The 26,508-nt window shown below is 34.9% G+C and overlaps 4 protein-coding genes across 5 annotated transcripts; all 4 read left to right on the top strand.

Annotated features, from left to right (window-relative positions):
* Positions 1-6,383, top strand: LOC132916118 (cytochrome P450 6k1-like). Its single transcript, XM_060975910.1, has 6 exons — positions 1-135; positions 1,067-1,600; positions 1,828-2,199; positions 2,515-2,699; positions 2,813-3,101; positions 4,913-6,383. The coding sequence occupies exons 2-6, from the start codon at positions 1,078-1,080 to the stop codon at positions 5,089-5,091; spliced, it is 1,548 nt and encodes a 515-aa protein (XP_060831893.1). The 5' UTR covers positions 1-135; positions 1,067-1,077; the 3' UTR covers positions 5,092-6,383.
* On the top strand, positions 86-19,704 carry LOC132916117 (cytochrome P450 6k1-like). Of its 2 annotated transcripts, none has more exons than XM_060975909.1 (6): positions 86-154; positions 16,511-17,042; positions 17,271-17,642; positions 17,962-18,146; positions 18,259-18,547; positions 19,205-19,704. In XM_060975909.1, exons 2-6 carry the CDS (start codon positions 16,520-16,522, stop codon positions 19,381-19,383), a joined length of 1,548 nt encoding a protein of 515 aa, XP_060831892.1. In that variant the 5' UTR covers positions 86-154; positions 16,511-16,519; the 3' UTR covers positions 19,384-19,704. The 2 variants fall into 2 exon arrangements, with proteins under 2 accessions (XP_060831892.1, XP_060831891.1); XM_060975908.1 differs by lacking the exon at positions 86-154 and adding an exon at positions 14,537-14,662 and having other exon boundaries at positions 16,509-17,042.
* LOC132916119 (cytochrome P450 6k1-like) lies at positions 7,083-26,408 on the top strand. Its single transcript, XM_060975911.1, has 6 exons — positions 7,083-7,118; positions 22,710-23,243; positions 23,471-23,842; positions 24,658-24,842; positions 24,955-25,243; positions 25,920-26,408. Exons 2-6 carry the CDS (start codon positions 22,721-22,723, stop codon positions 26,096-26,098), a joined length of 1,548 nt encoding a protein of 515 aa, XP_060831894.1. The 5' UTR covers positions 7,083-7,118; positions 22,710-22,720; the 3' UTR covers positions 26,099-26,408.
* Positions 7,117-11,638, top strand: LOC132916132 (cytochrome P450 6k1-like). The gene is made up of 6 exons (XM_060975936.1): positions 7,117-7,135; positions 8,471-9,004; positions 9,232-9,603; positions 9,923-10,107; positions 10,221-10,509; positions 11,383-11,638. Exons 2-6 carry the CDS (start codon positions 8,482-8,484, stop codon positions 11,559-11,561), a joined length of 1,548 nt encoding a protein of 515 aa, XP_060831919.1. The 5' UTR covers positions 7,117-7,135; positions 8,471-8,481; the 3' UTR covers positions 11,562-11,638.
* Positions 26,409-26,508: the final 100 nt, after the last annotated feature.

Here is a 26,508-nt window from a genome sequence, read left to right as displayed (position 1 = left end):
GCCGACTATGCAGAGATCACTATTAACGTAGATCGCAAAGATACGGAAAAATTTTCTCCTTTCACGGAAATGTGAATTAGATATCTGCTATTACATTATAGTGCTTGTGACAACTGAAGTATTCGTTTCTTAGTGGTACGTACTGTATACTTCACTGTAAAACACACGGCAGAATTAAGCTATTTGTTCTAATTTTCTATTATTTACTGACAATTTTCGTTCTTTGTTTTGTAAATAAAGTTCAAATGTGACGCAACTCTGATTCACAATGTTATGTATACTGTAATTTCTTACCTTTTCTTTCTTTTCTGAATAATTTACTCAGTTTAATCGAACAGTATTTTCTTAATTACACTGAAATTTGATTGTTAATCTTTCATTAATAGTGATATACGTGGGAAAGAAAGCAGATTCCATCAAATTCGAACGATCATACAGATCAATCATGGATACAATTATTAAACATTCCATTCGAATAAACTTTCTAACGCTGTACGAATAAGCTTCATAATACCTTTTCTAACGCTGTGTTTATTCAACATTCCAAGAAGTTATTAACTATGCAAATAATAGATAATTGCGTTCAGGAAAACTAGTGCATAATCTTCTTTTAGTGTCATTATCAGTCTCTTTTATAAGAACATTAGAAAAGACGTGAGCATAGTACAATAATAATTGATAAAATAAATTCTGTCGTAGCTCCAATAATTTTCAAAATTTCTAAATAAAAAAGCAGAAGATTTCAAAAGAATTTACACCAATGATCTTATTAAATCAGAAACTAACAACATATTAGACTAATCATACACTAACAGACCTGCGGATATTTATACAATTTCCTATTTTTAAGAATGAAATTAAACATAAATAAAGATTTCTTCCGTACATATTAAATAGAACATTACAGCGAGTGCTATACTTGAGATATTTATATATTCTGTGCATTTCATACATGTTCATGCTTTTCAATTTCCCATGAAAGAATGAAAATCTGTAGTTCATGAATGATTAATAAATACGAGTATTATTTTATGACACTAACAACAACATGTTTTTTATATGTCAGATTCATACAAAATGGCTCTGTTAACGCCATACTGGGGACTGGATGGCATCCTCGTCCTATCGTCCCTAATGGTTTGCGCTTATCTGTTCGTAACTCGGAAATTCAACTACTGGTCGAAACGAAATGTGAAAGAGCTTCCACCTACGCCCTTCGTAGGCAACTTCATGGACTGTCTTCTGTCAAGAACATCAGCTTCAGAATTTGTCAGGGACCTATACGAATACGGGAAAGGTTTACCTTTCTTGGGATTCTACATCTTCGATAAACCTTATCTGTTAATTCGCGATCCAGAACTCGTGAAGCACGTGCTAGTGAAGGACTTCAACTATTTCGCTGATAGATACGCGACTGCAGATGAGAAAAATGATCGTCTTGGATACGCAAATGTGTTCATGATGAAAAATCCACAATGGAAATCTCTCAGAACAAAATTAACACCGATTTTCACCTCGGGCAAGTTGAAAAAAATGTGCGAGTTAATGCTGACGGTCGCTGACGATCTTGCAAAGCATCTCGATTCGTTGCATTTGGAGGGTAAGCCGCATTTCTAGTGCATTTACGTAATAACAGATTCACCATGAGAAACTGTTGTTAGTTCAATATATATTTTTAAAACAATAATTCTTATTCAATAGAAATGTTTGACAAAATTAAAAGTCAATGCTCTCTGCTGCGATGTACTTCAAATTTTACAATTATCGCGTCTTGATTAAAAATACAATAGTGCCAGACACGTGATAAGAATCTATTGTCTGTTTCAGGCGAAGGGAAAGTAATGGAATTCAAGGATATTTGCGCGAATTTCACTACCGATATGATCGGTAGCACTGCGTTTGGTTTAAAAGTAGATTCGTTGGAGAATCCAAAAGCACCGTTTCGTGAATATGGCAGGAAGATCTTCGATTATGATTTCCATCGTAACATGGAATTTCTTACTATATTCTTTTTCCCTGGATTAGTCAAGTATCTTAAACCGAAGTTCTTTGGGAAAAAAGCGAGTAACTTCCTCCGATCTGTTTTCTGGGATGTGATTGAAAAACGAATCGATTCGGGTCAAAAGAGGAATGACCTCATCGATTTGCTGATCGAGATGAGGGAGAAATACAAGAACGACGAAAGTCTGAAGGACTACAGTATGTATTTGCTGCAATATTTTACTAATTTCTATTAATGAAATTATTTATTTATCGTAAAAAATCAGAAATTTCGAACAATATGCTCTGTGAATTAGGATTTCATTCGTATCCTTATTTCGTGAACTGCCAATGAAACAGACGAAAAATAACGTGACTACTTCTTCCAATATAATTATGTTCATGTTACAAATTGAAAATTATGCCCAGATACCTATATTTGCGAATTTGCTTTCAGGCTAGTTTCTAAGTGTATTAAATATATTAGATCGTTTTCCTCAACTTTTGCGAAGAAGTTTAATTTGCATTTCTCAGAATTCGACGGTGACGATTTAGTATCACAAGCGGCCATATTTTTTACTGGTGGTTTCGAAACATCTTCTACTACCATGTCTTTCACACTGCACGAACTTGCAATGAACCCAGATGTACAGAAGACACTTAGGGCAGAGATTCACGATGCTCTGGCGAAAGCTGATGGCAAAATCTCATACGATATGGTACGGCAACTATAACGATATTAACTTAGAAACACGTGAGATGCAAATGAATAGCATGTGAGGATTGTTATAACGTAATAGTAAACATAATGATAAATATAAGTTTTTCACAGATTATGACATTACCATACCTCGATATGGTTATTTCGGAAACCCTTCGTAAATATCCACCTCTGGCATTCTTGGATCGAGTCACTCTTGCCGATTACAAAGTGCCTAATTCCGATCTGGTGATAGAGAAAGGCACTCCGATATTCATTTCGATGATGGGTTCGCACTACGATCCGCGATACTTCCCAAATCCGGAAAAATACGATCCCCTTCGATTTACCGAAGAAGCCAAAAGCGCCAGGCCAAATTTCGTCTACTTTCCCTTTGGTGAAGGACCCCACACTTGCATTGGTTAGTAAAATTTTTCAAAATATTTTCCAATATCATTAACGTTACAACTATCGATGGCACAAGTATGAAAATAGTGTTAAATGAATCGAAATAAAATACGTATATGTGTAGAAATTTATATATTTAGGACGTCAGTAGATAAATGTCGTGATCAGTATCCGTTTCTGTAAATAGTTCTTATATTATTACCGATAAGGTTTTTTTTTTCGTAGCACGCTTTGCAATCACTTCAATTAAGATTAGCAAAACTTAATGTGTGGAGATCTTATTTACAACTTGCATTTTCTTATGGTAGTCACATGACTTTATCACTTTTATCAGTAGGTAGTAGATATAGTCACAAATATCTTTCATTGCACTTGTAAACAAGCTTTATACGTGCACTTTGCACGTGCTATCTTTACACCTTCAAATATCAGAATGTTTGCATGACTTGCTAGTTCATTACCTATAGAATGGAAGATGACATTCTAGGAAACAGGACTGGGTTTGACCTCTAAGTTATGCATATCTTCTAGTACACATATGTATCTCTCTTGTGCAATAGTTGTTTATCATGTAGAATAATATTTATTGGTATGCGATATTATTGCACAGATAAGATAGAAGTTTCTGCGCTGAAGATATTTTTGCATATGCAGCTGTTGGAAATTTGCATATTGTATGTTGAGTTTCGAATATCATATGTATGAATCCATTTTGTGAATATGCATTTGTGAAATATTCATATATGTTGGAAAATCTCGTAATTGGATATTTCCATAATTCTTGGTACAAGTTAAGATCCCTGATTTTTCAATGATCCGTTTTATTGATTTTACTAATTTTAGGTATTTTAATTATAATTTATTACAAAATTATCTGTCGACTTGTAGCTTGTAAAATTTATTCATAAAACATGACTGCTTTTATTACTACATTGTTTATCATTATGCAGATGAATTATACCGATATATTACAATTTGTAATTCGTAAAGCTATATTGATAATACTTATTTAGTTATGCAAAAGGTCATGGTTTATAATGTTTGATAGTGGACGAATGATGAAATTACTTCAGACACGAATATTCAATGACATGCAAGAATATACTAGATAATATCTTTGTGCGTAATTCTGGATAGTTAACACTTATATAACCCAAATCCTCATCAGGAAAAATAACTTTCTGTTTTGATACCATGATATGAAAAGACTTGTTCGTATCATGCTTAATTAAAAATTCATCCTCCTACAAATAAAGTAGAAAATTTGCACGTACATACTGAAAACACGTATTAAATAATTATAAAAAGTGCATTATTATATTCGAACGTATGTATTAAGGAATCTGCACCTCTTTGCTTTCAAGTCTCTTTTGACTCGAGAACGTGCATACGGTAAAATTAAACATTACCAGTTATATGCCGAGGTGAGTTACAATTATAGAGGATGACTAGAAAATTTGACAACGCGAGTGTACAATGTAAGAGAAGTTTATCTCTTTTACTAACAATTACTTCAGAAGAAACTGACTGAATGTGAATAAATATTTAATAACAGATCCTACTTCATTACTCGCTAGACATAATAATTGGATACAGTTTACCACATTCTGCGACCAGACAAATTGATACAGTTTATGATTATTAGACCAATGGAATTCTACTGTGACATACACTCTCAAATAGATGACTGTTACTAAGTTTCTATTCGTGTTACTGGCATTATAAGAAAGATACGAGCACCAACTTGCATCTTTAAATTTTCTGTTGGCTGTCACTTTTAAAATCTTACTCATAATAATTTCTCTCTTCCACTCTTCGTTTCAGGTATGCGATTGGGACTCATGCAATCCAAACTTGGAGTCGTACAAGTATTGAAGGACTACGAAGTTTCGCCTTGTGAAAAAACCAAAACTCCGGTAGTTCTAGATCCCAAAGGACTCACCACGACAGCCTTAGGAGGATTATATCTCAACATTCGAAAAATTACCACTGCTGCTGGTTAAACGAAGCTAAAACTTTACGAATCGCGTTATGCATTCCATTTTCTGCTTTACTTGTGATAATTTAAACATATTTTACTATTGGTGAAGTTCAACAAAGGACATGTATTTCTTTCTTGGCAGAAATGAACCTTTAGGTGTTAAATATATTTTAGAATCGTAATTGTAAATGCTTGAAAATTGTAATTTCAAGTATGTAAAAATAACGAAACTGATTTAGTATTAAATAATATAAAATAATACGAAATCTTGTTTCTGTAGATTTTCTGTATCGTAAGAAAGAGGAGAAAACATATTGCATGCAGAGGAAATAGAGTTCTCTCTCACTTACGTTGCCACGTACGTGTATTTGATTAATTCAATTATTTTCACTTACAAATCAGAATAATCAGCCCGTAGGCATAACCGCTAATTAATTTACGATAAGACGTCAGATAACTTTGTAATTAAAAATTTCCATAATTTCTATTACAGTTTAAATTATTGATCATAGGTGATTATACAATTATCAATTGACCTATAATCTTAAAATTTATTCGCAAAATATGACTTATTTGCTTATTACACTTTATATCACGATGCAGCAGAATAATACTGAATCATTACAGATTGCTCTTTATAATATTTTAGTGACAACACTTCTTCAATTATCCATAAAGTCGTTGCTTGTAATCGAGGGTATAGTGTATATTTAGAATATGCACTTTAGGTAGCTTTGCCCTAAGTTACACTGCAAAATGTTAAGAAATATCTGCGTGTAATTATAGCTCACTGACATTTTTACAACCCAAACCTTTGTCACGAAAGATGGCTTTCTGCTTTAGCACGACAGTGTGAAAAGACCGGTTTGTACCATCCGTAATTAAATACATAAGACAAAATTAAACATTACCGTTCACACGCTGAGATAAGTTAGAATTACAGAGGGTGACTGGTAAATTTGAAAACGGAATACAATCTAACAGAAGTTTATCTCTTTTGTTTACAACTAGTTAAGAAGAAACTGATCGAACGTGAAAAAATATTTAATAACATACTGCACGGCATTATCTACTGGACATATTAATTAGGTACAGTTTACGATAATCTATTATCAGAAAAATTGACACAATTTATGATTATTAGTCAAATGGAATTCTACTGCGGCATATATTACCGAATGAACGACTGTTACCAAAGTAATATTCTTGTTACGCGCTTTATAAGAAATATATTCAATAAAATAAACAGTAATTGAATCTTTGCAGGGTAAACCAACATAGTACAGTGAAAAATCCTACGCGGTCTAGAAATGTTACGATTTTTATGTACACAGCCTTTATGTTCAACATCGCAAAAAAAGAAACAATGCTCCCCGTGATCAATAGACGATCACTATATGTTATACTAATAACTGAATTGAAATAAAGGCAATTTAGGACATGAATCATATAAATCACAATTACCTGTACCGCCAAAGAGGGAAGTCCATTACGGGGCTTATTTATACTGCGCCGTCTGGAAATAGGAGAGTGACACAAGGGAACTTCCTAATATCTATACTGTTTTGCTTGTGAAAATTCGATTCGACTGAGAAATTTGAGCTTTCTATGTTATTTTTTCTTTCTACTATTTTATAGAAGTGACTGATCCAAATATTCCTTTACAATAATAATATATCAATCAAAATATAGTATAGATAGAAATATTTTATATAGTAGTGAATTGGTTATAGCCGAGTTGTTAAGTATGCCCGAAAAGAAGCGATAACCTAAAAAGAAAAATAACTTAGCGGATAAGATGCAAATTTTTATCATCTTCTCTTTGCCAGAGTTTGGTACGAAAGCTTAATCGATACCTAATCGCATTTTGTCAACCGGTATGATATAGCAGTAAATATCTCGAGAGAGGAGAAATTACAGAATTAACGTATATATTATCACAGTCCATGATACGAAGCACGTTCTAACAAGTGTTGAAAATTTCGTAGATGTTTTCACATTTTGCGTAAATTTGATATCTGTTATATTATAGTGCTTGTGGCGACCGAAGTATTCGTTTCATACTGGTACGTACTGTATATTTCACTGTAAAACATACGACAGAATTAAGCTATTTCTTCTAGTCTTCTATCATTTACAAATAATTTTCGTTGTTCATTTTGAAAATTAAATTCAAATGTAACGGAAATCTGATTCTCAATGTTATGTATACTGCAATTTGTTAACTTTCCCTTCTTTTCTGAATAATTTACTCAGCTTTAATCGAATAGTATTTTGTTAATTACTATAAAATTTTACTGTTTCTTCTTTCATTAATCGGCATTTACGTGGAAAAGAAGGCAGTTTCCATTAAATCCGAACAATCATACAGGTCAATCACGGATACAATCATTAGGCACTTAATGAAATGATTTTTCTTGAGAAAATAATTTACATTTACCTTCCAACTATTCTTCCATTTGAATATACTACTTCCATCGCATAGAATATAGTTTTTTTAAATGGTATTCCTATTCTAATATTTTCCACTCCTTGATGAAGACTCTAATCTTGAATCATTCCGCGCGAGACTCCAGAATATTCAATATTCTGCGCCACCAAATTACTCGTTTATTCCATTATTTACAAATAATTTCCGTCCCTCATTTTGTAACTTCAATATCGTAACGACTGTTGTACTTGAGATATTCATGTGTTATGTGCATTCTATTCTAGGCATTTTTAACTATACACAGCGGTCGCGATCCCTAAAATGCGAACAAAGGCCTGGCCGAGGTACAAGGTTTGCGATGAAAATGTGACGTCGAATTTTGAGACGTACAGGGAAATTATTTACAATTATTTACAACATTAATTAGTAGCCGAAATGAATGCCCCAATCGACGTATCGTAAACCTTGCCACCGAGGTCCAAGCCTTCAAGTAGTCGTTGAGTGATCGTGGTACGTACACCCCCTAAGCATTCACCTGTTTTCACTTCGCAAACTCCAGGTGATATCGGTTGATAGAAAAGAAGACATCCGAGTTGAGTAAGTAGGATGCCTACTTCCCACACAACTCAAAAGGTATGCCGAGCCCCGAAAGAGATTGGTATTTCCACTTATCGTATTGCGAAGTATTGTATTATCGCAAATGTTTCATTCAGAACAACATTTATACGAGAAGAGTTGGACGTTCTGTAAACAACGATGTATCTTCCTGTTCCGCGATACGTTGCGCATTTTACCAAATATATTGTTTTCGTCATTAAACCGAACATCACACATTTTCCATATTCTACACCATCTTCCTACTACACTTTCTATACTTTTACATTTTCCTCTAATGCATAAAAATTCGCAATCCAAAAATTGTTGATAAATATTGTCTTTCAGGACCAACGACAGCATTTTTTCTTATCAGACTGATTAAAAATGGCGTTGCTAACGCCATACTGGGGTTTGGATGGTATCCTGATTTTTTCGTCACTGATGGTTGCCGCTTATCTGTTCGTGACTCGAAAATTCAACTACTGGTCGAAACGGGGCGTGAAAGAGCTTCCACCTACGCCCTTCGTAGGCAACTTTATGGACTGTCTTCTGTCAAGAACATCAGCCTCAGAATTTGTCAAGCGCCTATATGAACACGGGAAGGGTTTACCTTTCTTGGGATTCTACATCTTCGATAAACCTTACCTGTTAATTCGCGATCCAGAACTCGTGAAGCACGTCCTAGTAAAAGACTTCGAGTACTTCGCCGATAGGTATGCGAGTGCAGATGAGGAAAATGATCGTCTTGGATACGCAAATGTGTTCATGATGAAAAATCCAGGGTGGAAATCTCTCAAGGCAAAATTAACGCCGATTTTTACCTCGGTCAAACTGAAAAAAATGTTCGAGTTAATGCTGGTGATCGCTGATGATCTTGGAAGGTATCTCGATTCGAACCATTTGGAAGGTAAGTCGCAATTTTACACCATTTACGTAACAAAAGATGGAACATACGAAATTGTTGTTAGCTCAATATATATTTTTAAAACAATAATTCTTATTTAATAGAAATGTTTGACAAAATTAAATGTCAATGCTCTGTGGTGCAATGTACTTCAAATTTTACAATTATCGTGTCTTGATTAAAAATACAATAGTGCCAGACACGTGATAAGAATCTATTGTCTGTTTCAGGCGAAGGGAAAGTAATCGAATTCAAGGATATTTGCGCGAATTTCACTACCGATATGATCGGTAGCACTGCGTTTGGCTTAAAAGTAGGTTCGTTGGAGAATCCAAATGCACCATTTCGGGAATATGGCAGGACAATATTCGATAATAATTTCGATCGTAGCATAGAATTCCTTATCATATTCTTCTTCCCCCGATTAGCCAAGTATTTCAAGTCGAAATTTTTTGGAAAAAAGGCAACTAATTTCCTTCGGTCTGTTTTCTGGGATGTAATTGAACAACGAGTCAAGTCGGGTGAGACGAGGAATGATGTCATCGATGTCCTGATCGAGATGAGGGAAATATACAAAAACGACGAAAGTTTGAAGCATTACAGTATGTATTTTCTGAAACATTTGACTAATTTCTATTAGTGAAGTAAGTCATTTATGAATCGTCAGAGATCGGAAATTTCGAATAACATGCTCTTTGAATTACGATTTCATTCGTATCCTTATTTCGTGAACTCCCAGCAAAACAGACGAAGAATAACGTGACGACTCCATCAAACACAATTGTATTCATGTTACAAATTGAAAATTAAGCCAAAATATCTATATTTGCTAATTTGCTTTCAAGCTAGTTTCTAAATGTCTTAAATATATCGGATCGTTTTCCTGAACTTTTGCCATGAAGCTTAATTTGCATTTCTCAGAATTCGACGGTGACGATTTAGTATCACAAGCGGCCATATTTTTTCTTGGTGGTTTCGAAACATCTTCTACTACCATGTCTTTCACACTGCACGAACTTGCAATGAACCCAGATATACAGAAGACACTTAGAGCAGAGATTCACGATGCTCTGGCGAAAACTGATGGCAAAATCACATACGATATGGTACGGCAACTACAACGATATTAACTAAGAAACACGTGAGATGCAAATGAATGGCATGTGAGGAATGTTATAACGTAATTGTAATCATAATGATAAATATAAGTTTTTCACAGATTATGACATTACCATACCTCGATATGGTTATTTCGGAAACCCTTCGTAAATATCCACCTCTGGCATTCTTGAATCGAGTTACTCTTGCCAATTACAAAGTACCTAATTCCGATCTGGTGATAGAGAAAGGTACCCCAATATTTATTTCGATGATGGGTTCGCACCACGATCCGCGGTACTTCCCAAATCCCGAAAAATACGATCCATTCAGATTTACCGAGGATGCCAAAAGTTCCAGGCGAAACTTTGTATACTTTCCTTTCGGTGAGGGATTCCGCATGTGCATTGGTTAGTAAAATTTTTCAAAATATTTTCTAATATCATCAACTATCGATGGCACAAGTATGAAAATAGTGTTAAATGAATCCAAATAAAATACATATATGTGTAGAAATTTATACTTCCAGTTATACTAACAGTTACAAAAGTCGATTGGATTTGACTTTTAGATCATACCTTCTGATATAATTATTGTATACGAAGCTTTTTATTAAGGGGTCGACATCTTTTCGTTTCGAAATCTCTTTTGCCTCGGGAATATGCGCACAGTAAAATTAAACGTCAGTGGTTATATTCTGAGATAAGTCTCAATTATAGAGGATGACTAGAGAATTTGAAATCTGAATAATACTCTATTTCCTTTTTTTTTTTTTTTTTTTTTTTTTGTATGGAGGAAACCTTCATAGACGCCCCACACCCTCCGGGAAGTGGGAGCCGCGTATTGCTGTATTCGTATCGGCTAAAGTCTCCACGGTGGCCGTACCTGGCGCATGCCGGAAGGAGCCCTGAAACCGCTCATAAGAATGACGGAACAATACTATCTAACAGAAATTTATCTCCGATTTTTCACCACTAGTTGAGAAAAGACTGATTGAATGTGAATAAATATTTAACAACGCGTTACACGGCATTATCTATTAGACATATTATTTTGGTAGAGTTTACTACATTCTATTATGAGACAAATAGAGACAGTTTATGGTTATTAAACAAATAAAGTTCTAATATACACTTCCGAATTGATGACTGTTACTACGTTTCTACTCATGTTACTAACATTATAAGAAAGGCAGAAGTATAAGCTTGTATCTTTAAACCTTCTATTGGCTGTCACTTTCAATTTTACTCACGATAATATCTCTATTTCACTCCTTGTTTTAGGTATGCGATTGGGACTCATGCAATCCAAACTTGGAGTCGTACAAGTATTGAAGGACTACGAAGTTTCGCCTTGTGAAAAAACCAAAAGTCCTGTAGTTCTAGATCCCAAAGGATTCACCACGATGGCTTTAGGGGGATTATATCTCAGCATTCGAAAGATCACCACTGCTACTGGATAAACGAAGCTAAAGTTTTACGAATCGCGTTATGCATTCCAACTTTCTGCTTTGCTTGTGACAATTTAAATATATTTTACTGTTGGCGAAGTTCAACGAAGGATATCTACATATTTCTTTCTTGGCAGAAATGAATTTTTAGGTGTTAAATATATTTTAGAATTGTAATCCCAAATACTTGAAAATTATGATTTCAAATATCTGAAAATGAGCATACGTATTTGGTAATAAATAATATTAAATAACACGAAATCTTGTTTCTGTAGATTTTCTGTATCGTAAGAAAGAGGAGAAAACATATTGCATGCAGAGGAAATAGAGTTCCTTTTCACTTACGCTATCACGTATATATATTTATGTGCAGCTTATTGAGGATTAATGGAATTTGTTAAATATATTTACTTAGCTATTCTCAGTTATCAAGCAGACTAATTGGCCGAGTAGCCGCCATGTGATCAGTGCATCACGGTTAATTAATTTACAATAAGATCTTCCAAACCCAAACCCAATATATCTATGCTATTCAGTTTTGACTGAATTTTTCTTGCAGCCTCGCATATGCAGTTGTGCACGGCGCTTTAAGTTTATCCGACTCTCGTTTATAAGCAGGAAATAAAAAAGGCAGCAAACAATTCTGGCGCATACGTACAACTGTAAGCAGATTTCATTAAAGTGGTAACGACAGTTTATTGTAAACTTCCTGGTAACTAACTAAGACCGTCAATTGTATGTACAGAAAAAAGTTGTTCGAAATGTTGACTTCTATAACATATTTAAAAATCGCTGAAGGCAGAGACGAGGTACATTTTCTGCTATTTTTCTCTGGCTGTTCTATTAGAAAATTCTATGTTATAAAAAATAATTTTGTAACAATTCCTCCAGGAGGAAGAACCTGATTGACTAAGAAGAGAAATAAGTTTCGCCCACGCAACTTTTGTATTATGCAATTTTATGCAGATTATTAACAGTTATGTTCAAAATATTCATGCGATAGGAAGAAGCTTTATAGTACGTAGAAATTTTAGCTTATGCAATTTTTACATTGTACCATTTTATGTAGGCCTTTACAAAAATTGTATAATATTCAGAATTTTGGTGCCGTGGGAGAAAATTGTGTAGCGTGTCTTCTAATGTGTGAAAACTAATTTAACTAAATTCACTAATCAGTGAATTGGTTATAACTGAGTTGTTAATAGAACATTAAACACGACTGATAAGATTGAAAGTATATGAAAATATTTGATAATGCAATTGCACTGCTAACTTACGAGTTCTAGGCTAAAGATATTTTCGCATCTATATAGGTTTTGCAATTTTATAGTTTACATGTTAAATTTTTTATTTTATGTGTTCATATATTTTACGAATGTTTATTTGTGGAATTTTATATGCTTAGAGAACTTTGTAATTGAATGTTTCCATATTCTTGTTACATCTTAAAATTACGGATTATGGGTGATTCTAGAAGTATAAATTGACTTGTAATTTGTAAAATTTGTTCAAGAATGTTGAAGTGATCGCCACTTCTAAGAAAACTCTACATCTGGTCTTCGGTTTCTCAAGCGCTGAGGCCATCGATAACGCATAGACAAAAATGCGTCGAGGACAGACCATAAGCGGTACACGTGCGACGTTGGCTTCAGGGTTCTTTTAGTCTCAGGGTAACGTTGCTAGCGAGAGGATCTGGATCGGCTTACATTGTATTTCACATTTTGTACTTTATTATTCACAATATATATACTTTCAATACCTTACAATTTACCCACGCATTTCTTTAATTCCACATACACCGAATAACCTTAACAAAGAAATATGACTGCCTTTATTACTTCATTTTCTATCCATTATGCAGAAGAATAATTCTGGATCATTACAACTAGCAATTTTTTAAATTTCACTAACAACACTTTTTCAATCATCCAAAATATCATTAATTACAATTGACGATATAGTGGATATCCACTAGAATATCCACGTTATACGTTAGATATATTCGAGGTCATGTTACAAAATGATAAAAAATATTTTTTTATACAATTGTATGTTATTGACATTTATATAACCAAAACTCTTATTGTGAGAGATAGTTTCGTACGCTGTGAAAAGATTTGTACGTATCATCCGTAATTAAATAAGGCAAAATTAAATATTGCCGATATATTGACATTGAAATATGGTACAATTATCAAGGGTGATTAGACAATTTAAAAACGGAATACAATTTAGCAGAATCTTATCTTCTCTGTTCACCGATGGTTAGGAAGAAACAGATTACAAAAACTCATTGCATTGCGTTAATTTCTAAACATAATAACTGGTCACCGTTTACGACATTCTGCGGGCAAACATTACATGCTACAGTTTATGATTATTAAACAAATGGAATTCGATTGTGACATACCTTACTCGCATTATAAGAAATGTATATATCCAACGAAATAAACAGTAATTGAGTGTTTGCAGGTTAAATCAACATAGTGCAGTGAAAAATCCTACGGGGCCCAGAAATGTAAAGATTTTAATGTACAGAGCCTATATGTCCGTATCGCAAAAAATGGAACAACGCTCCTCGTGATCAACAGACGACCAGTATATATTATATTAATATCTGAATTGAAATAAAGGCAACTTAGGACATGAATCATATAAATCACAATTACCTGTACCGCCAAAGAGGGAAGTTCATTACGGGGCTTATTTGTCCTGCGCCGTTTGGAAATAGGAGAGTGACACAAGGAAACTTCCTAATATCTATACTGTTTTGCTTGTGAAAATTACTTTGAAAGAATTACTTTGATAACCTTGAAAAAAACATCTTAGCTGATAAGATGGAAATTTTTATTATCTTCTTGTTTCTAACGTATGATATGATGAAAATGCAATCAGCCTCTAATTGTACTTTATCAGCCAGCGATGATACAGCGGTAAAATTCTCAAGAGAGGGGAGATTGCAAGTGAGACATATACGCACGACGATGCTCATTCAAATAAGATGCGTTGCAAGTTTCGAAGATGTTTTCTCATCTTGTGCAAATCTGAATTTAGTATCTGTTATACTTATAAGTTATAGTGCTTGTGGTGACTAAAGTATTCGTTCCATAGTGGTACGTACTGTATATTTCACAAAACATACGACAGAATTAAGCTATTTCTTCTAATCTTCTATCATTTACAAATAATTCTCGTCCTTTATTTTGAAAATTAAATTCAAATATGACGGAACTCTGATTCTCAATGTTGTGTATACTGCAATTTGTTATCCTTTCCTCCTTTTCTGAATAATTTACTAATTATATAATATAAAATTTTATTATAATATAAAATTTTACTGTTTCTTCTTTCATTAATCAGCATTTATTGAGAAAATAATTTACATTTACCTTGCAACTATTCTTCCATTTGAACAAACTACCTCCATCGCATAAAATATAGTTTTCTTAAATGTATTCCTTTTCTAATATTCTCCGCTCGTTGATGAAAGCTCTAATCTTGAATCATTCCACGCGAGAACCCAGAATATTCAACATTCTGTGCCAGCAAATTACTCGTTGATTAAATAATACACGATTGTGTTCAAAAAGAAAGCCGGTTCTACTAATATGTTTCATCTTTTTTATAAAAACACTAGAAAAGTTTTCCTATTAGATTAATAATTGACAAAATAAGTTTTATCATAGGTCAACAAATTCTTACAGTTTTAAAAGAACTGATGTTAGTGATTTTCTTTAACCAGAAACTAACATATTTCATTGATTATATATTAACAAACCTCCAGATATTTGTGCAATTTCGTATTTTTGTCAATGAAATTAAACACACAAAATGATTTATTTCACTCTCATTAAATATCATAACGACTGTATTACTTGATACATTCATGTATTATGGGCATCCTACTCTAGGCATATTCTATTATGCATTGAGGTCGCGACCCCATTATGCGAACAAGATGCTGGTCGAAGTACAAAGAGTGCAATGAAAACGTGATGTCGAGTTTTGAGACGCGCCGAAGGAAATTGTTTACGTTAACTAATTGCCGATATGAATGCCCCAATTGACGTATCGTAAACCTTATCATTGAGGTCCGAACCCTTTTTGAATGACAGGTTGCCTTTTTTTCTTTTTTTTGTTTTCTTTTTTTTTTTCGTGGAGGAAATCCGCACGGGCACCAGCCGCTTCTAGGGGCAAGAGAGACGTGGTAGTGTCGAACTCCAACCGACTAAAACCTCCACGATGACCGTCCCTCTTGCGATCGAGGAGTGCCTGGAAACCGCTCAGGCGACACAACAGGCCCCCCCGCGAACAACATTCTGTCCGTAAATGGCGCGGCATACTGCCATGTCTCCCAGGGGCCGTCCGGATCCTCAACCGGACTGCTTGGTGGCTCCCGGGTGCTGGAGAATCCAGCATCTAATTTCAATCCCCTTCGGAGGTCGCGGTGGCCCGCGCGCCCCCCGTGTAGGCACGTCCACGGGCACCGTTCCGCCTTCGTCGGCCGATCCTCTCGGGATGGGAAACTCGCTCCCTCACCCGCACCGCTGTCGCCATCCGCAGCATAACTATCTCGCAGAAGGAGGCTAGAGTTGCCTACGTTCCTCACAACTTACGAGGTATGACCCGAGAACCCCGAGAGAGATTGTACTTCCATTTATCGTCTTGCGAAGTATTGTGTTATCGCAAATGCTTCATTCAGAACAATATTTATACGAAAAGAGTTGGAAGTTCTGTAAACAACGATGTATCTTCCCGTTCCGCGATACGTTGCGCATTTTATCAAATATATCATTTTTGTCATTAAACCGAATATCACACATTTTCCATATTCTACACCATCTTCCTACTACTCTTTCTATAATTTTACATTTTCCTCTAATGCATAAAAATTCGCAATCCAAGAATTGTTGATAAATATTGTCTTTCGGGACCAACGACAGCATTTTCTCTTATCAGACTGATTAAAAATGGCATTGTTAACGCCATACTGGGGTTTGGATGGTATCCTGATTCTTTCGTCACTGATGGTTGCCGCTTATCTGTTCGTGACTCGAAAATTCAACTACTGGTCGAAACGGGGCGTGAAAGAGCTTCCACCTACGCCCTTCGTAGGCAACTTCATGGACTGTCTTCTGTCAAGAACATCAGCTTCAGAATTTGTCAGGGACCTATACGAATACGGGAAAGGTTTACCTTTCTTGGGATTCTACATCTTCGATAAACCTTATCTGTTAATTCGCGATCCAGAACTCGTGAAGCACGTCCTAGTGAAGGACTTCAACTATTTCGCCGATAGGTATGCGAGTGGAGATGAGAAAAATGATCGTCTTGGATACGCAAATGTGTTCTTGATGAAAAATCCAGGGTGGAAATCTCTTAGGACAAAATTAACGCCGATTTTTACCTCGGGCAAGTTGAAGAAAATGTTCGAGTTAATACTGGCGGTAGCAGACAACCTTGGAAAGCATCTCGATTCGTTGAATTTGGAGGGTAAGCCGCATTTCTAGTGCATTTACGTAATAACAGATTCACCATGAGAAACTGTTGTTAGTTCCATATATATTTTTAAAACAATAATTCTCATTGAATGGAAATGTTTGACAAAATTAAAGGTCAATGCTCTCTAGTGCGATGTACTTCAAATTTTACAATTATTGTGTCTTGATTAAAGATACAATAGTGCCAGACACGTGATAAGACATCTATTGTCTGTTTCAGACGAAGGGAAAGTAATCGAATTCAAGGATATTTGCGCGAATTTTACTACCGATATGATCGGTAGCACTGCGTTTGGTTTAAAAGTAGATTCGTTGGAGAATCCAAAAGCACCGTTCCGTGAATATGGCAGGAAGATCTTCGATTATGATTTCTATCGTAGCATAGAATTACTTACTATATTCTTTTTCCCTGGATTAATCAAGTATCTTAAACCGAAGTTCTTTGGGAAAAAAGCGACTAACTACCTCCGATCTCTTTTCTGGAATGTGATTGAACAAAGAGTCGAGTCGGGTCAAAAGAGGAATGACCTCATCGATTTGCTGATCGAGATGAGGGAGAAATACAAGAACGACGAAAGTCTGAAGGACTACAGTATGTATTTGCTGCAATATTTTACTGATTTCTATTAGCGAAGTAAGTTATTATGAATCGTCAGAGATCGGAAATTTCGAATAACATGCTCTTTGAATTACGATTTCATTCGTAATCCTTATTTCGTGAACTGCCAATGAAACAGACGAAAAATAACGTGATTACTTCTTCCAATATAATTATGTTCATGTTACAAATTGAAAATTATGCTCAGATACCTATATTTGCCAATTTGCTTTCAAGCTAGTTTCTAAGTGTATTAAATATATTATATCGTTTTCCTCAACTTTTGCGATGAAGTTTAATTTACATTTTTCAGAATTCGACGGTGACGATTTAGTATCACAAGCTGCCATATTTTTTTCTGCTGGTTTTGAAACATCTTCTACTACCATGTCTTTCACACTGCACGAACTTGCAATGAACCCAGATGTACAGAAGACACTTAGGGCAGAGATTCACGATGCTCTGGCGAAAACTGATGGCAAAATCACATACGATATGGTACGCAACTATAACGATATTAACTAAGAAACACGTGAGATGCAAATGAATAACATGTGAGGATTGTTATAACGTAATTGTAAACATAATGATAAATATAATTTTTTCACAGGTTATGACATTACCATACCTCGATATGGTTATTTCGGAAACCCTTCGTAAATATCCACCTCTGGCATTCTTGGATCGAGTTACTCTTGCCGATTACAAAATACCTAATTCCGATCTGGTGCTGGAGAAAGGTACCCCGATATTCATTTCGATGATGGGTTCGCATTACGATCCGCGGTACTTCCCAAATCCGGAAAAATACGATCCCCTTCGATTTACGGAGGAAGCCAAAAGCGCCAGGCCAAATTTCGTCTACTTTCCCTTTGGTGAAGGACCCCACATCTGCATTGGTTAGTAAAATTTTTCAAAATATTTTCCAATATCATTAACATTAGAATTATCGATGGCACAAGTATGAAAGCAGTGTTAAAAAAGTCGAAGTGAAATACATATATGTCCAAACATACGTACTACAAGAACATATACTTCAAGAGTATTCTTTCTTTAAAAGATATCTATCTTTTTAAGATGGACGTATATACTTTTGTTTCAGAAGAATTTGAAATCAGTTGCATTAAGATATATAAAATGTTAAACGTGGATATCGTAATCTCAACCTTCACCAATGTCGCGGTAATCACTACCACGGTAGTTGGCGATAACTGTTATTCTTATGAAGAGATAATCATATCGTCATAGATATCTTCCATTATACGTGTCAAGATACATTGCACGGTTCTAAATCTCGCTGCGTGCATGTTCTGCTTGTCCATAATCTAATAAATATAAAATTATAACTAATATAATTTAAAAAATTAAAACATACAATAGCAGTTACAAACCACTCGAAAGACTCGTTCGTATTATACGTAATTAAAAATTCTTCCTCTCACGAATGTGGTAGGAAATTGACGCATTCTAGTATCAAGTCGTATCTTTCAACTTTTTGTTGGCCGTCACTTTTAATTTTATTAACGATAATTTCTCTATTTCAATCTTCGTTTCAGGTATGCGATTGGGACTCATGCAATCCAAACTTGGAGTCGTACAAGTATTGAAGGATTACGAAGTTTCGCCTTGTGAAAAAACCAAAACTCCAGTAGTTCTAGATCCCAAAGGACTCACCGCGACAGCTTTAGGAGGATTATACCTCAACATTAGAAAGACTACCTCTGCTGCTGGTTAAACGAAGCTAAAGTTTTACGAATCGCGTTATGTATTTCAATTTTCTGTTTTGCTTGTGATAATTTAAATATATTTTACTATTGGCGAAATTCAACGAAGGACATTGCTATTTCTTTCTCAGGAGAAATGAATATTTAGATATCAAATATACTTTACGATTGTTATCCTAAATACTTGAAAACTGTGATTTCAAATATTTGAAAATAAGGATACTTATTTGGTATTAAATAATATTAAATAATACGAAATCTTGTTTTTGTAAATTTTCTGTATCGTAATGGAAAAGAAGTATATTACATACAGAGGAAATAGTTCTCTTTCACTTATGTTGTCACGTTCATATATTTATTTAATTCAGTCATTCACATTTACATGTATATGTAAAAATATGTACTACAAGGATTTCAATTTTGTGCTTTCTTTAAAAGACATGTATTTTTTAACCATACGGTATATATGTTTTACATAAAATAATTTGTAATCAGATTAAATAAGTTATACAAAGTATGATATATGGAAATCTTAATCTTAACTAACCTTCTTATGGCTATCACATGGCTACATCACTTTTATCAGGAGGTAATCATGGGTAGTTGGCGATAACTGTTATTCTTATGAAGAGATAATCATATCGTCATAGATATCTTCCATTACACGTGTTAAGATACATTGCACGGTTCTAAATCTCGCTGCGTGCATGTTCTGCTTGTCCATAATCTAATAAATATAAAATTATAACTAATATAATTTAAAAAATTAAAACATACAATAGCAGTTACAAACCACTCGAAAGACTCGTTCGTATTATACGTAAGTCATATAGTCATGGGTAACTTCCATTCCACCTGTAAATAATTTATACACGTTTCTGGATATCAAAATGTTGGCATGACTTGCGTGTTTATTCCTTGTTAAATAAAAGGTCACATTCTACCATAAAAAGAAGACTGCTTCACCTTTAACGTTTACATATATTTCAATAAACATATGTATCACTCTTGCTCAATAATAATTTAGCATGCAATAATACTAATAGATAATATTAATAATAATAGTAATGATACTAGTGGTAGATAATAGTAATAATACTGGTAGATAAAGAGTAATCTTTTAAGCCAAAGATATTCTTCTATAGACGGATTAAGAATTTTACAAATTGTGGATTACATTATCATTTATCAATACATTCTCCAAATATTTAATTGCACGATGAGTGGGGCAATAAGTCGTAGAAATTTTTCTGCAAAATTCGACTCTAAATCTCCTGGATAACTTTGTAATTGAAAACCTGCATATTATTTATTGCCAGTTGAGATTATTCGCTTGTTAATAATTTGTACATATTTATTAATCTTAGTAATTTGAATTACGGTTGAATATGAAATTATCAGTTATGTTACTTCTAAAATATTACTACCTGCCTATATTACTGCATTTTGTATCATTATGCAGGTGAATAACGCTAATTTAAAGCTACCTCTATCTTCATTGATAACACTTCTTTAATTATGCAAAAAATTATTCGTTATAATATACGTTTTAGAATATGTACCTTAAGTAGATATACTCTAGATCATGTTGGAAAAATGGTAGAAAATATCTTTGCGCGAAATTAGAGATTATTGAAATTTATAGGACCCAAACCCTTATAATTTTTACCGCTTATTTGTTCCGCATCGTCTGGGAATAGGAAAGTGATAAAAAGAAACTTTCCAATATCTATACCATCATTAAATTTTTCATTATATCATTTTGTGGAAGCTATTGATCGAAATATTTCTTTACGACAATTGCGTAATATTTAAAACGTTGGTGCTGTGGATAGAAATTTTATAACGTACCTCTTAATGTATGAAAATTACCTTCGAGATAATTATTATAATTAAAAACAACTGATTAATTCGAGAAAGCTATCTTATCATGTAAAATGCCAACTCGTATCATTTCTTTTATGCTAAAATCTGCTACGAAAGTTTTTCATAAATGGTATTTTGTGAGCGCTAATGATTCAGCGGTAAATTTTACAAGGGAGGGGAGATTACAAATGAGACGTATATACTATCACAGCCGACAATGCAAAGCTCACTCTCGTAACGTACGTTTTTTTGTAATTTTCCTATTGTATTTGATATCTGCTACATTATAGTGCTTGGGACTAGCGAAGAATTCGTTTCATAGCGGTACGTACGCTATATTTCATTGCGACACATACCGCAGAATTAGATTATATGTACTAATTATCTATCATTACCTGATAATTTTCGTCTTTTATTTTGCAAATTAGATTCAAATGTGTCCCTATTCTGATTCACGAGCTTATGTATAGTGTAATTTCCTATCTTTTCTTCTCTTTCTGAATAATTTAGTCAACTTCAATCGAACAGTATTTTCCTAATTACACCCAAATTTTACTGTTTGTCTTTAATTAATGGCGATACACGTAGAAATGAAAGCAGATTCCATCAAATCCGAGAAAATGATTTACATTTACGTTTTATGTATTCTTCTATTTGAACAAACTATGTCCATCGCGTAGAATATAGTTTTCTTAAATGGTAGTCCTTTTCTAATATTCTTCGCTCCGCTGATGAAAACTCTAATCTTGAATCATTCCACGCGAGACATCAGAATATTCAACACTCTGTGCCAGTAAATTACTCGTTGATTAAATAATATACAGTTGTGTTCAAAAAGAAAGCCGGTCCTACTATTATATTATATCTTCTTTAGAAAAGTATTAGAAAAGTGTTCCTAGTAGATTAATAATTGATAAAATAAGTTTTGCCATAGGTCGACATATTCTTAAAGTCTTAAAAGAACTGACATTAGTGATCTTTTTTAACCAAAAACTAACAACATATTTCATTTGATATATATTAACAGACCTCCAGATATTTCTTCAATTTCGTATTTTTATGAATGAAATTTATGAACGCACCGGGGAAGTTATTTACATCATTAACTAATTACTGATATGTATTCCTCAATCGACGTTCCGTAAACCTTGTCATCGAGGTTCGAGCCTCTAAGTCGCTGAATGATTGGGGTGCGTACATTCCTTCAGCACTCGCCCTCCCTCGTACTGCAGTATCAGAGTGGCGTCGACTTCGGAAAAAGAATATCCGACCAAAGGGAAGGTAGACGCCTACATTTCCCTCGACATAAGAAGCAAACGTAACGAGTCTCGAGAACGATTGTATTACAATGAAGCATTCCGCGAAATATTTCCCAGCTTTTGCATTTTTCTAAATCCATGATAATTCGCAATCCAAGGGGCGTTGATAAATATTATCTTCTGAGATTATCAAAAACATTTTGCCTCCTCAGACTCGTTCATAATGGCCTTGTTAACGCCATACTGGGGTTTGGATGGTATCCTGATTCTTTCGTCCCTGATGGTTGCTGCTTATCTGTTTATGACTCGGAAATTTAATTACTGGTTGAAACGGGGCGTGAACGAACTTCCACCTACGCCTTTCGTAGGCAACTTTATGGACTGTCTCCTGTTTAAAAAATCGGCCCCACAATTTCTCCAGGAGGTACATAATTATGGCAGAAATTTGCCTTTGTTGGGTTTCTACATCTTCGATAAACCTTACCTGTTAATTCGCGATCCGGAACTCGTGAAACACATCCTAGTGAAAGACTTCGAGTATTTCGCCGATAGATACTCGGCTGCAGATGAGAAACATGATCGTCTTGGATACGCAAATATATTCATGATAAAAAATCCAGCATGGAAATCTCTCAGGCCAAAAGTGACACCAACTTTTACTCCGGGAAAGTTGAAGCAAATGTTCGATTTAATGCTGGCGGTCGCCGACGATCTTGGAAAGCATCTCGAATCGTTGCATTTAGAGGGTAAGCCGCTTTTCTAGTGCATTTACGTAATAACAGATTCACCATGAGAAACTGTTCTTAGTTCAATATATATTTTTAAAACAATAATTTTTATTGAATAGAAATGTTTGACAAAATTAAAAGTTAATGCTCTCTGGTGCGATCTACCTCAAATTTTACAATTATCGTGTCTTGATTAAAATACAATAGTGCCAGACACGTGATAAGAATTCTATTGTCTGTTTCAGGCGATGGAAAAGTAGTCGAGTTCAAAGAAGTTTCCGCGAGTTTCGCCACCGATTTGATCGGTAGTATTGCGTTTGGTATAAAAGTAGGTTCGTTGGAGAATCCAAAAGCACCGTTTCGGGAATGTGGCAGGAAGGTCTTCGATTTTAATTTCCAACGTAGCATGGAATTCCTTATCATATTCTTCTTCCCTGGATTAATCAAGTTTCTCAGGCCGATGTTCTTTGGAAAAGAAGCGACTAACTACCTCCGATCTCTTTTCTGGAATGTGATTGAACAAAGAGTCGAGTCGGGTCAAAAGAGGAATGATGTCATCGATATGATGATCAAGATGAGGGAGATATACAAGAACGACAAAAGTCTAAAGGATTACAGTATGTATTTGCTGCAATATTTTACTAATTTCTATTAATGAAGTTATTTATGAATCGTCAAAAATCATAAATTTCGAATAACATGCTCTGTGAATTACAATTTTATCCATATCCTTATTCCGTCAACTTCCAGCGAAACAGACAAAAAATAATGTAACTACTGCTTCAAACATAATTGTACTCATGTTACAAATTGGAAATATTGTACAAATATCTATATTGGCTAATTTACTTTCAAGTTATCTTCCAATTGTACTAAATATACTTTTTTTTTTTTTTTTTTTTTTCGTGGATGAAATTCGCACGGACACCCGCCGCTTCTAGGGGGAAGAGCGGCGTGGTAGTGTCGGACTGCAACCGACTAAAACCTCCGCGATAACCGTCCCTCTTGCGATCGAGGGGTACCCGGGAACCGCTGAGGCGACACACCGGCCCCCCCCCTCCCGCGCACGACATTCTGTCCGTAAATGGCGCGACATGCTGCCATGTCACGTCGCATCCTCTCCCAGGGGCCGCCCGGATCCCCAACCGGACTGCTTGGTGGCTCCGGGTGCTGGAGGTCCAGCACCTAATTTCAATCCCCTTCGGAGGTCGCGGCGGCTCTCGCGCGCCTCGTGTAGGCGCGTCCACGGTCACCGTCGCGCCCTCGTCGGACGATCCTCTCAGGATGGGAAACCCGCTCCCTCACCCGCTCCGCCGCCTTCTTCCGCAACATAACGTTCACAGAAGGAGGCTACGGCCTTCCTGCCCCCCTCGTACTAAATATACTAGAACGATTGGAACTTTTGCGATATTGTTTAATTTGAATGTTTCAGAATTCGATGGTGACGATTTAGTATCACAAGCTGCCATATTTTATATCGGTGGTTCCGAAACATCTTCTAGTGCCATGTCTTTCACACTGCACGAACTTGCAGTGAACCCAGATGTACAGAAGACACTCAGGGCAGAGATTCACGACGCTCTGGCGAAAACTGATGGCAAAATCACATACGATATGGTACGACAATTATAAAAACATTAAATTAGAAACACGAAAGAGGCATATGGATAGTATGTGAACAAGGTTGTAATATAATTGTAAACATACTAAGAAATATAATGTTTCACAGATTACGACGTTACCATACCTCGATATGGTAATTTCAGAAACCCTTCGTAAATATCCACCTGTAGGATACCTGGATCGAATTGCTCTTGCCGATTACAAAGTTCCCAATTCCGATTTGGTGCTAGAGAAAGGTACTCCAATATTCATTTCTCTGTTGGGTTTGCACTACGATCCGCAATACTATCCAAATCCGGAAAAATACGATCCACTCCGATTTTCTGAAGAAACCAAACGTACCAGGCCAAGTTTCGTCTACATGCCCTTTGGTGAGGGTCCCCGCTTCTGCCTTGGTTAGTAAAATTTTTGGAAATATTTTCCAACATCTTTAACATTAGAGCTCTCGATGGGAAAAGTATGAAAGTACTGTTAAAAGAATCGAAATGAAATACATATATGTGCAGAAATTTATACTTCTAGTTATACTAGCAGTTATAAAACATGATTGGATTTGATCTTTAGATCATACCTTCTTATATAATTATTATATAGAAATCTTTTATAAAAAGATCGATATCTTTTCGTTTTGAAATCTCTTTTGCCCTGGGAATACGCATATGTTGAATTAAACATTACCGGTTTCACGCTGAGGTAAGTTACAATCATAAAAGATGACTAGGAAACTCTGAAAATGGAATAGAATCTAACAGAAGTTTATCTCCTTTTTGCACCACTAGTTGAGAAGAAACTGCCAGAATGTGAATAAATATTTAATAACGCGTTGCACGTCGTTATCTATTAAACATATCAATTTGGTACAGTTTGCTATATTCTGCCATCAGACCTATTGATAACAGTTTGTGATTATTAAACAAATATATTTCTATCATAACACATTCTCGAATAGATAATTGATTAAGTTTTTATTCTTGTCATTGGCATTATAAGAAATATGCAAGTAGCAACCTGTATCTTTAGACATTCTGTTGGCTGTCACTTTTAATCTTAAATTTTCACTCTTCGTTTCAGGTATGCGATTGGGACTCATGAAAGCCAAACTTGGAGTCGTACAGATATTGAAGGACTATGAACTTTCACCTTGTGAGAACACAAAAACCCCAGTTGTCCTAGATCCCAATTCAATCGTCACGGCATCTTTGGGAGGAGTGGAACTCAACATTAGAAAAATTACCACTGCTGCTGATTAGACGAAGCTAAAGTTTTACGAATCGCGTTATGCATATCTATTTTCTGCTTTCTTAGTGATAACTTAGATATATTTTACTATTAATGAAGTGGAAGAAATATCATACCTATTTCTTCCGTAGGAGAAATAAATATTTAGATGTTAAATATACTTTAGAATCGTAATTCTAAATGTCCGAAAATTGTGATTTCAAATACTTGATAATAAAGAAACTTATTTAGTGTTAAATAATATTAAATAGTACGAAATTTTATATAATGACTTTATTTATTTGATGAATTTATTTATAGTGATTGAAGTAGGAAAACGATGATTATTTAATTAGAGCTTAATGTAATAATGTAGTACAACTAAATTTGTACAACTGCTCAACTTCTTGGTGACAACTCACCACTCACAACTCATTCACAA

The sequence above is a fragment of the Bombus pascuorum genome, chromosome 1, assembly GCF_905332965.1.
Source record: "Bombus pascuorum chromosome 1, iyBomPasc1.1, whole genome shotgun sequence".
In the NCBI taxonomy this organism is placed as follows: Eukaryota; Metazoa; Arthropoda; class Insecta; order Hymenoptera; family Apidae; genus Bombus; species Bombus pascuorum.
Note: the sequence above shows the minus strand (reverse complement) of the source record. Positions and strands in the feature narration are given on the sequence as shown.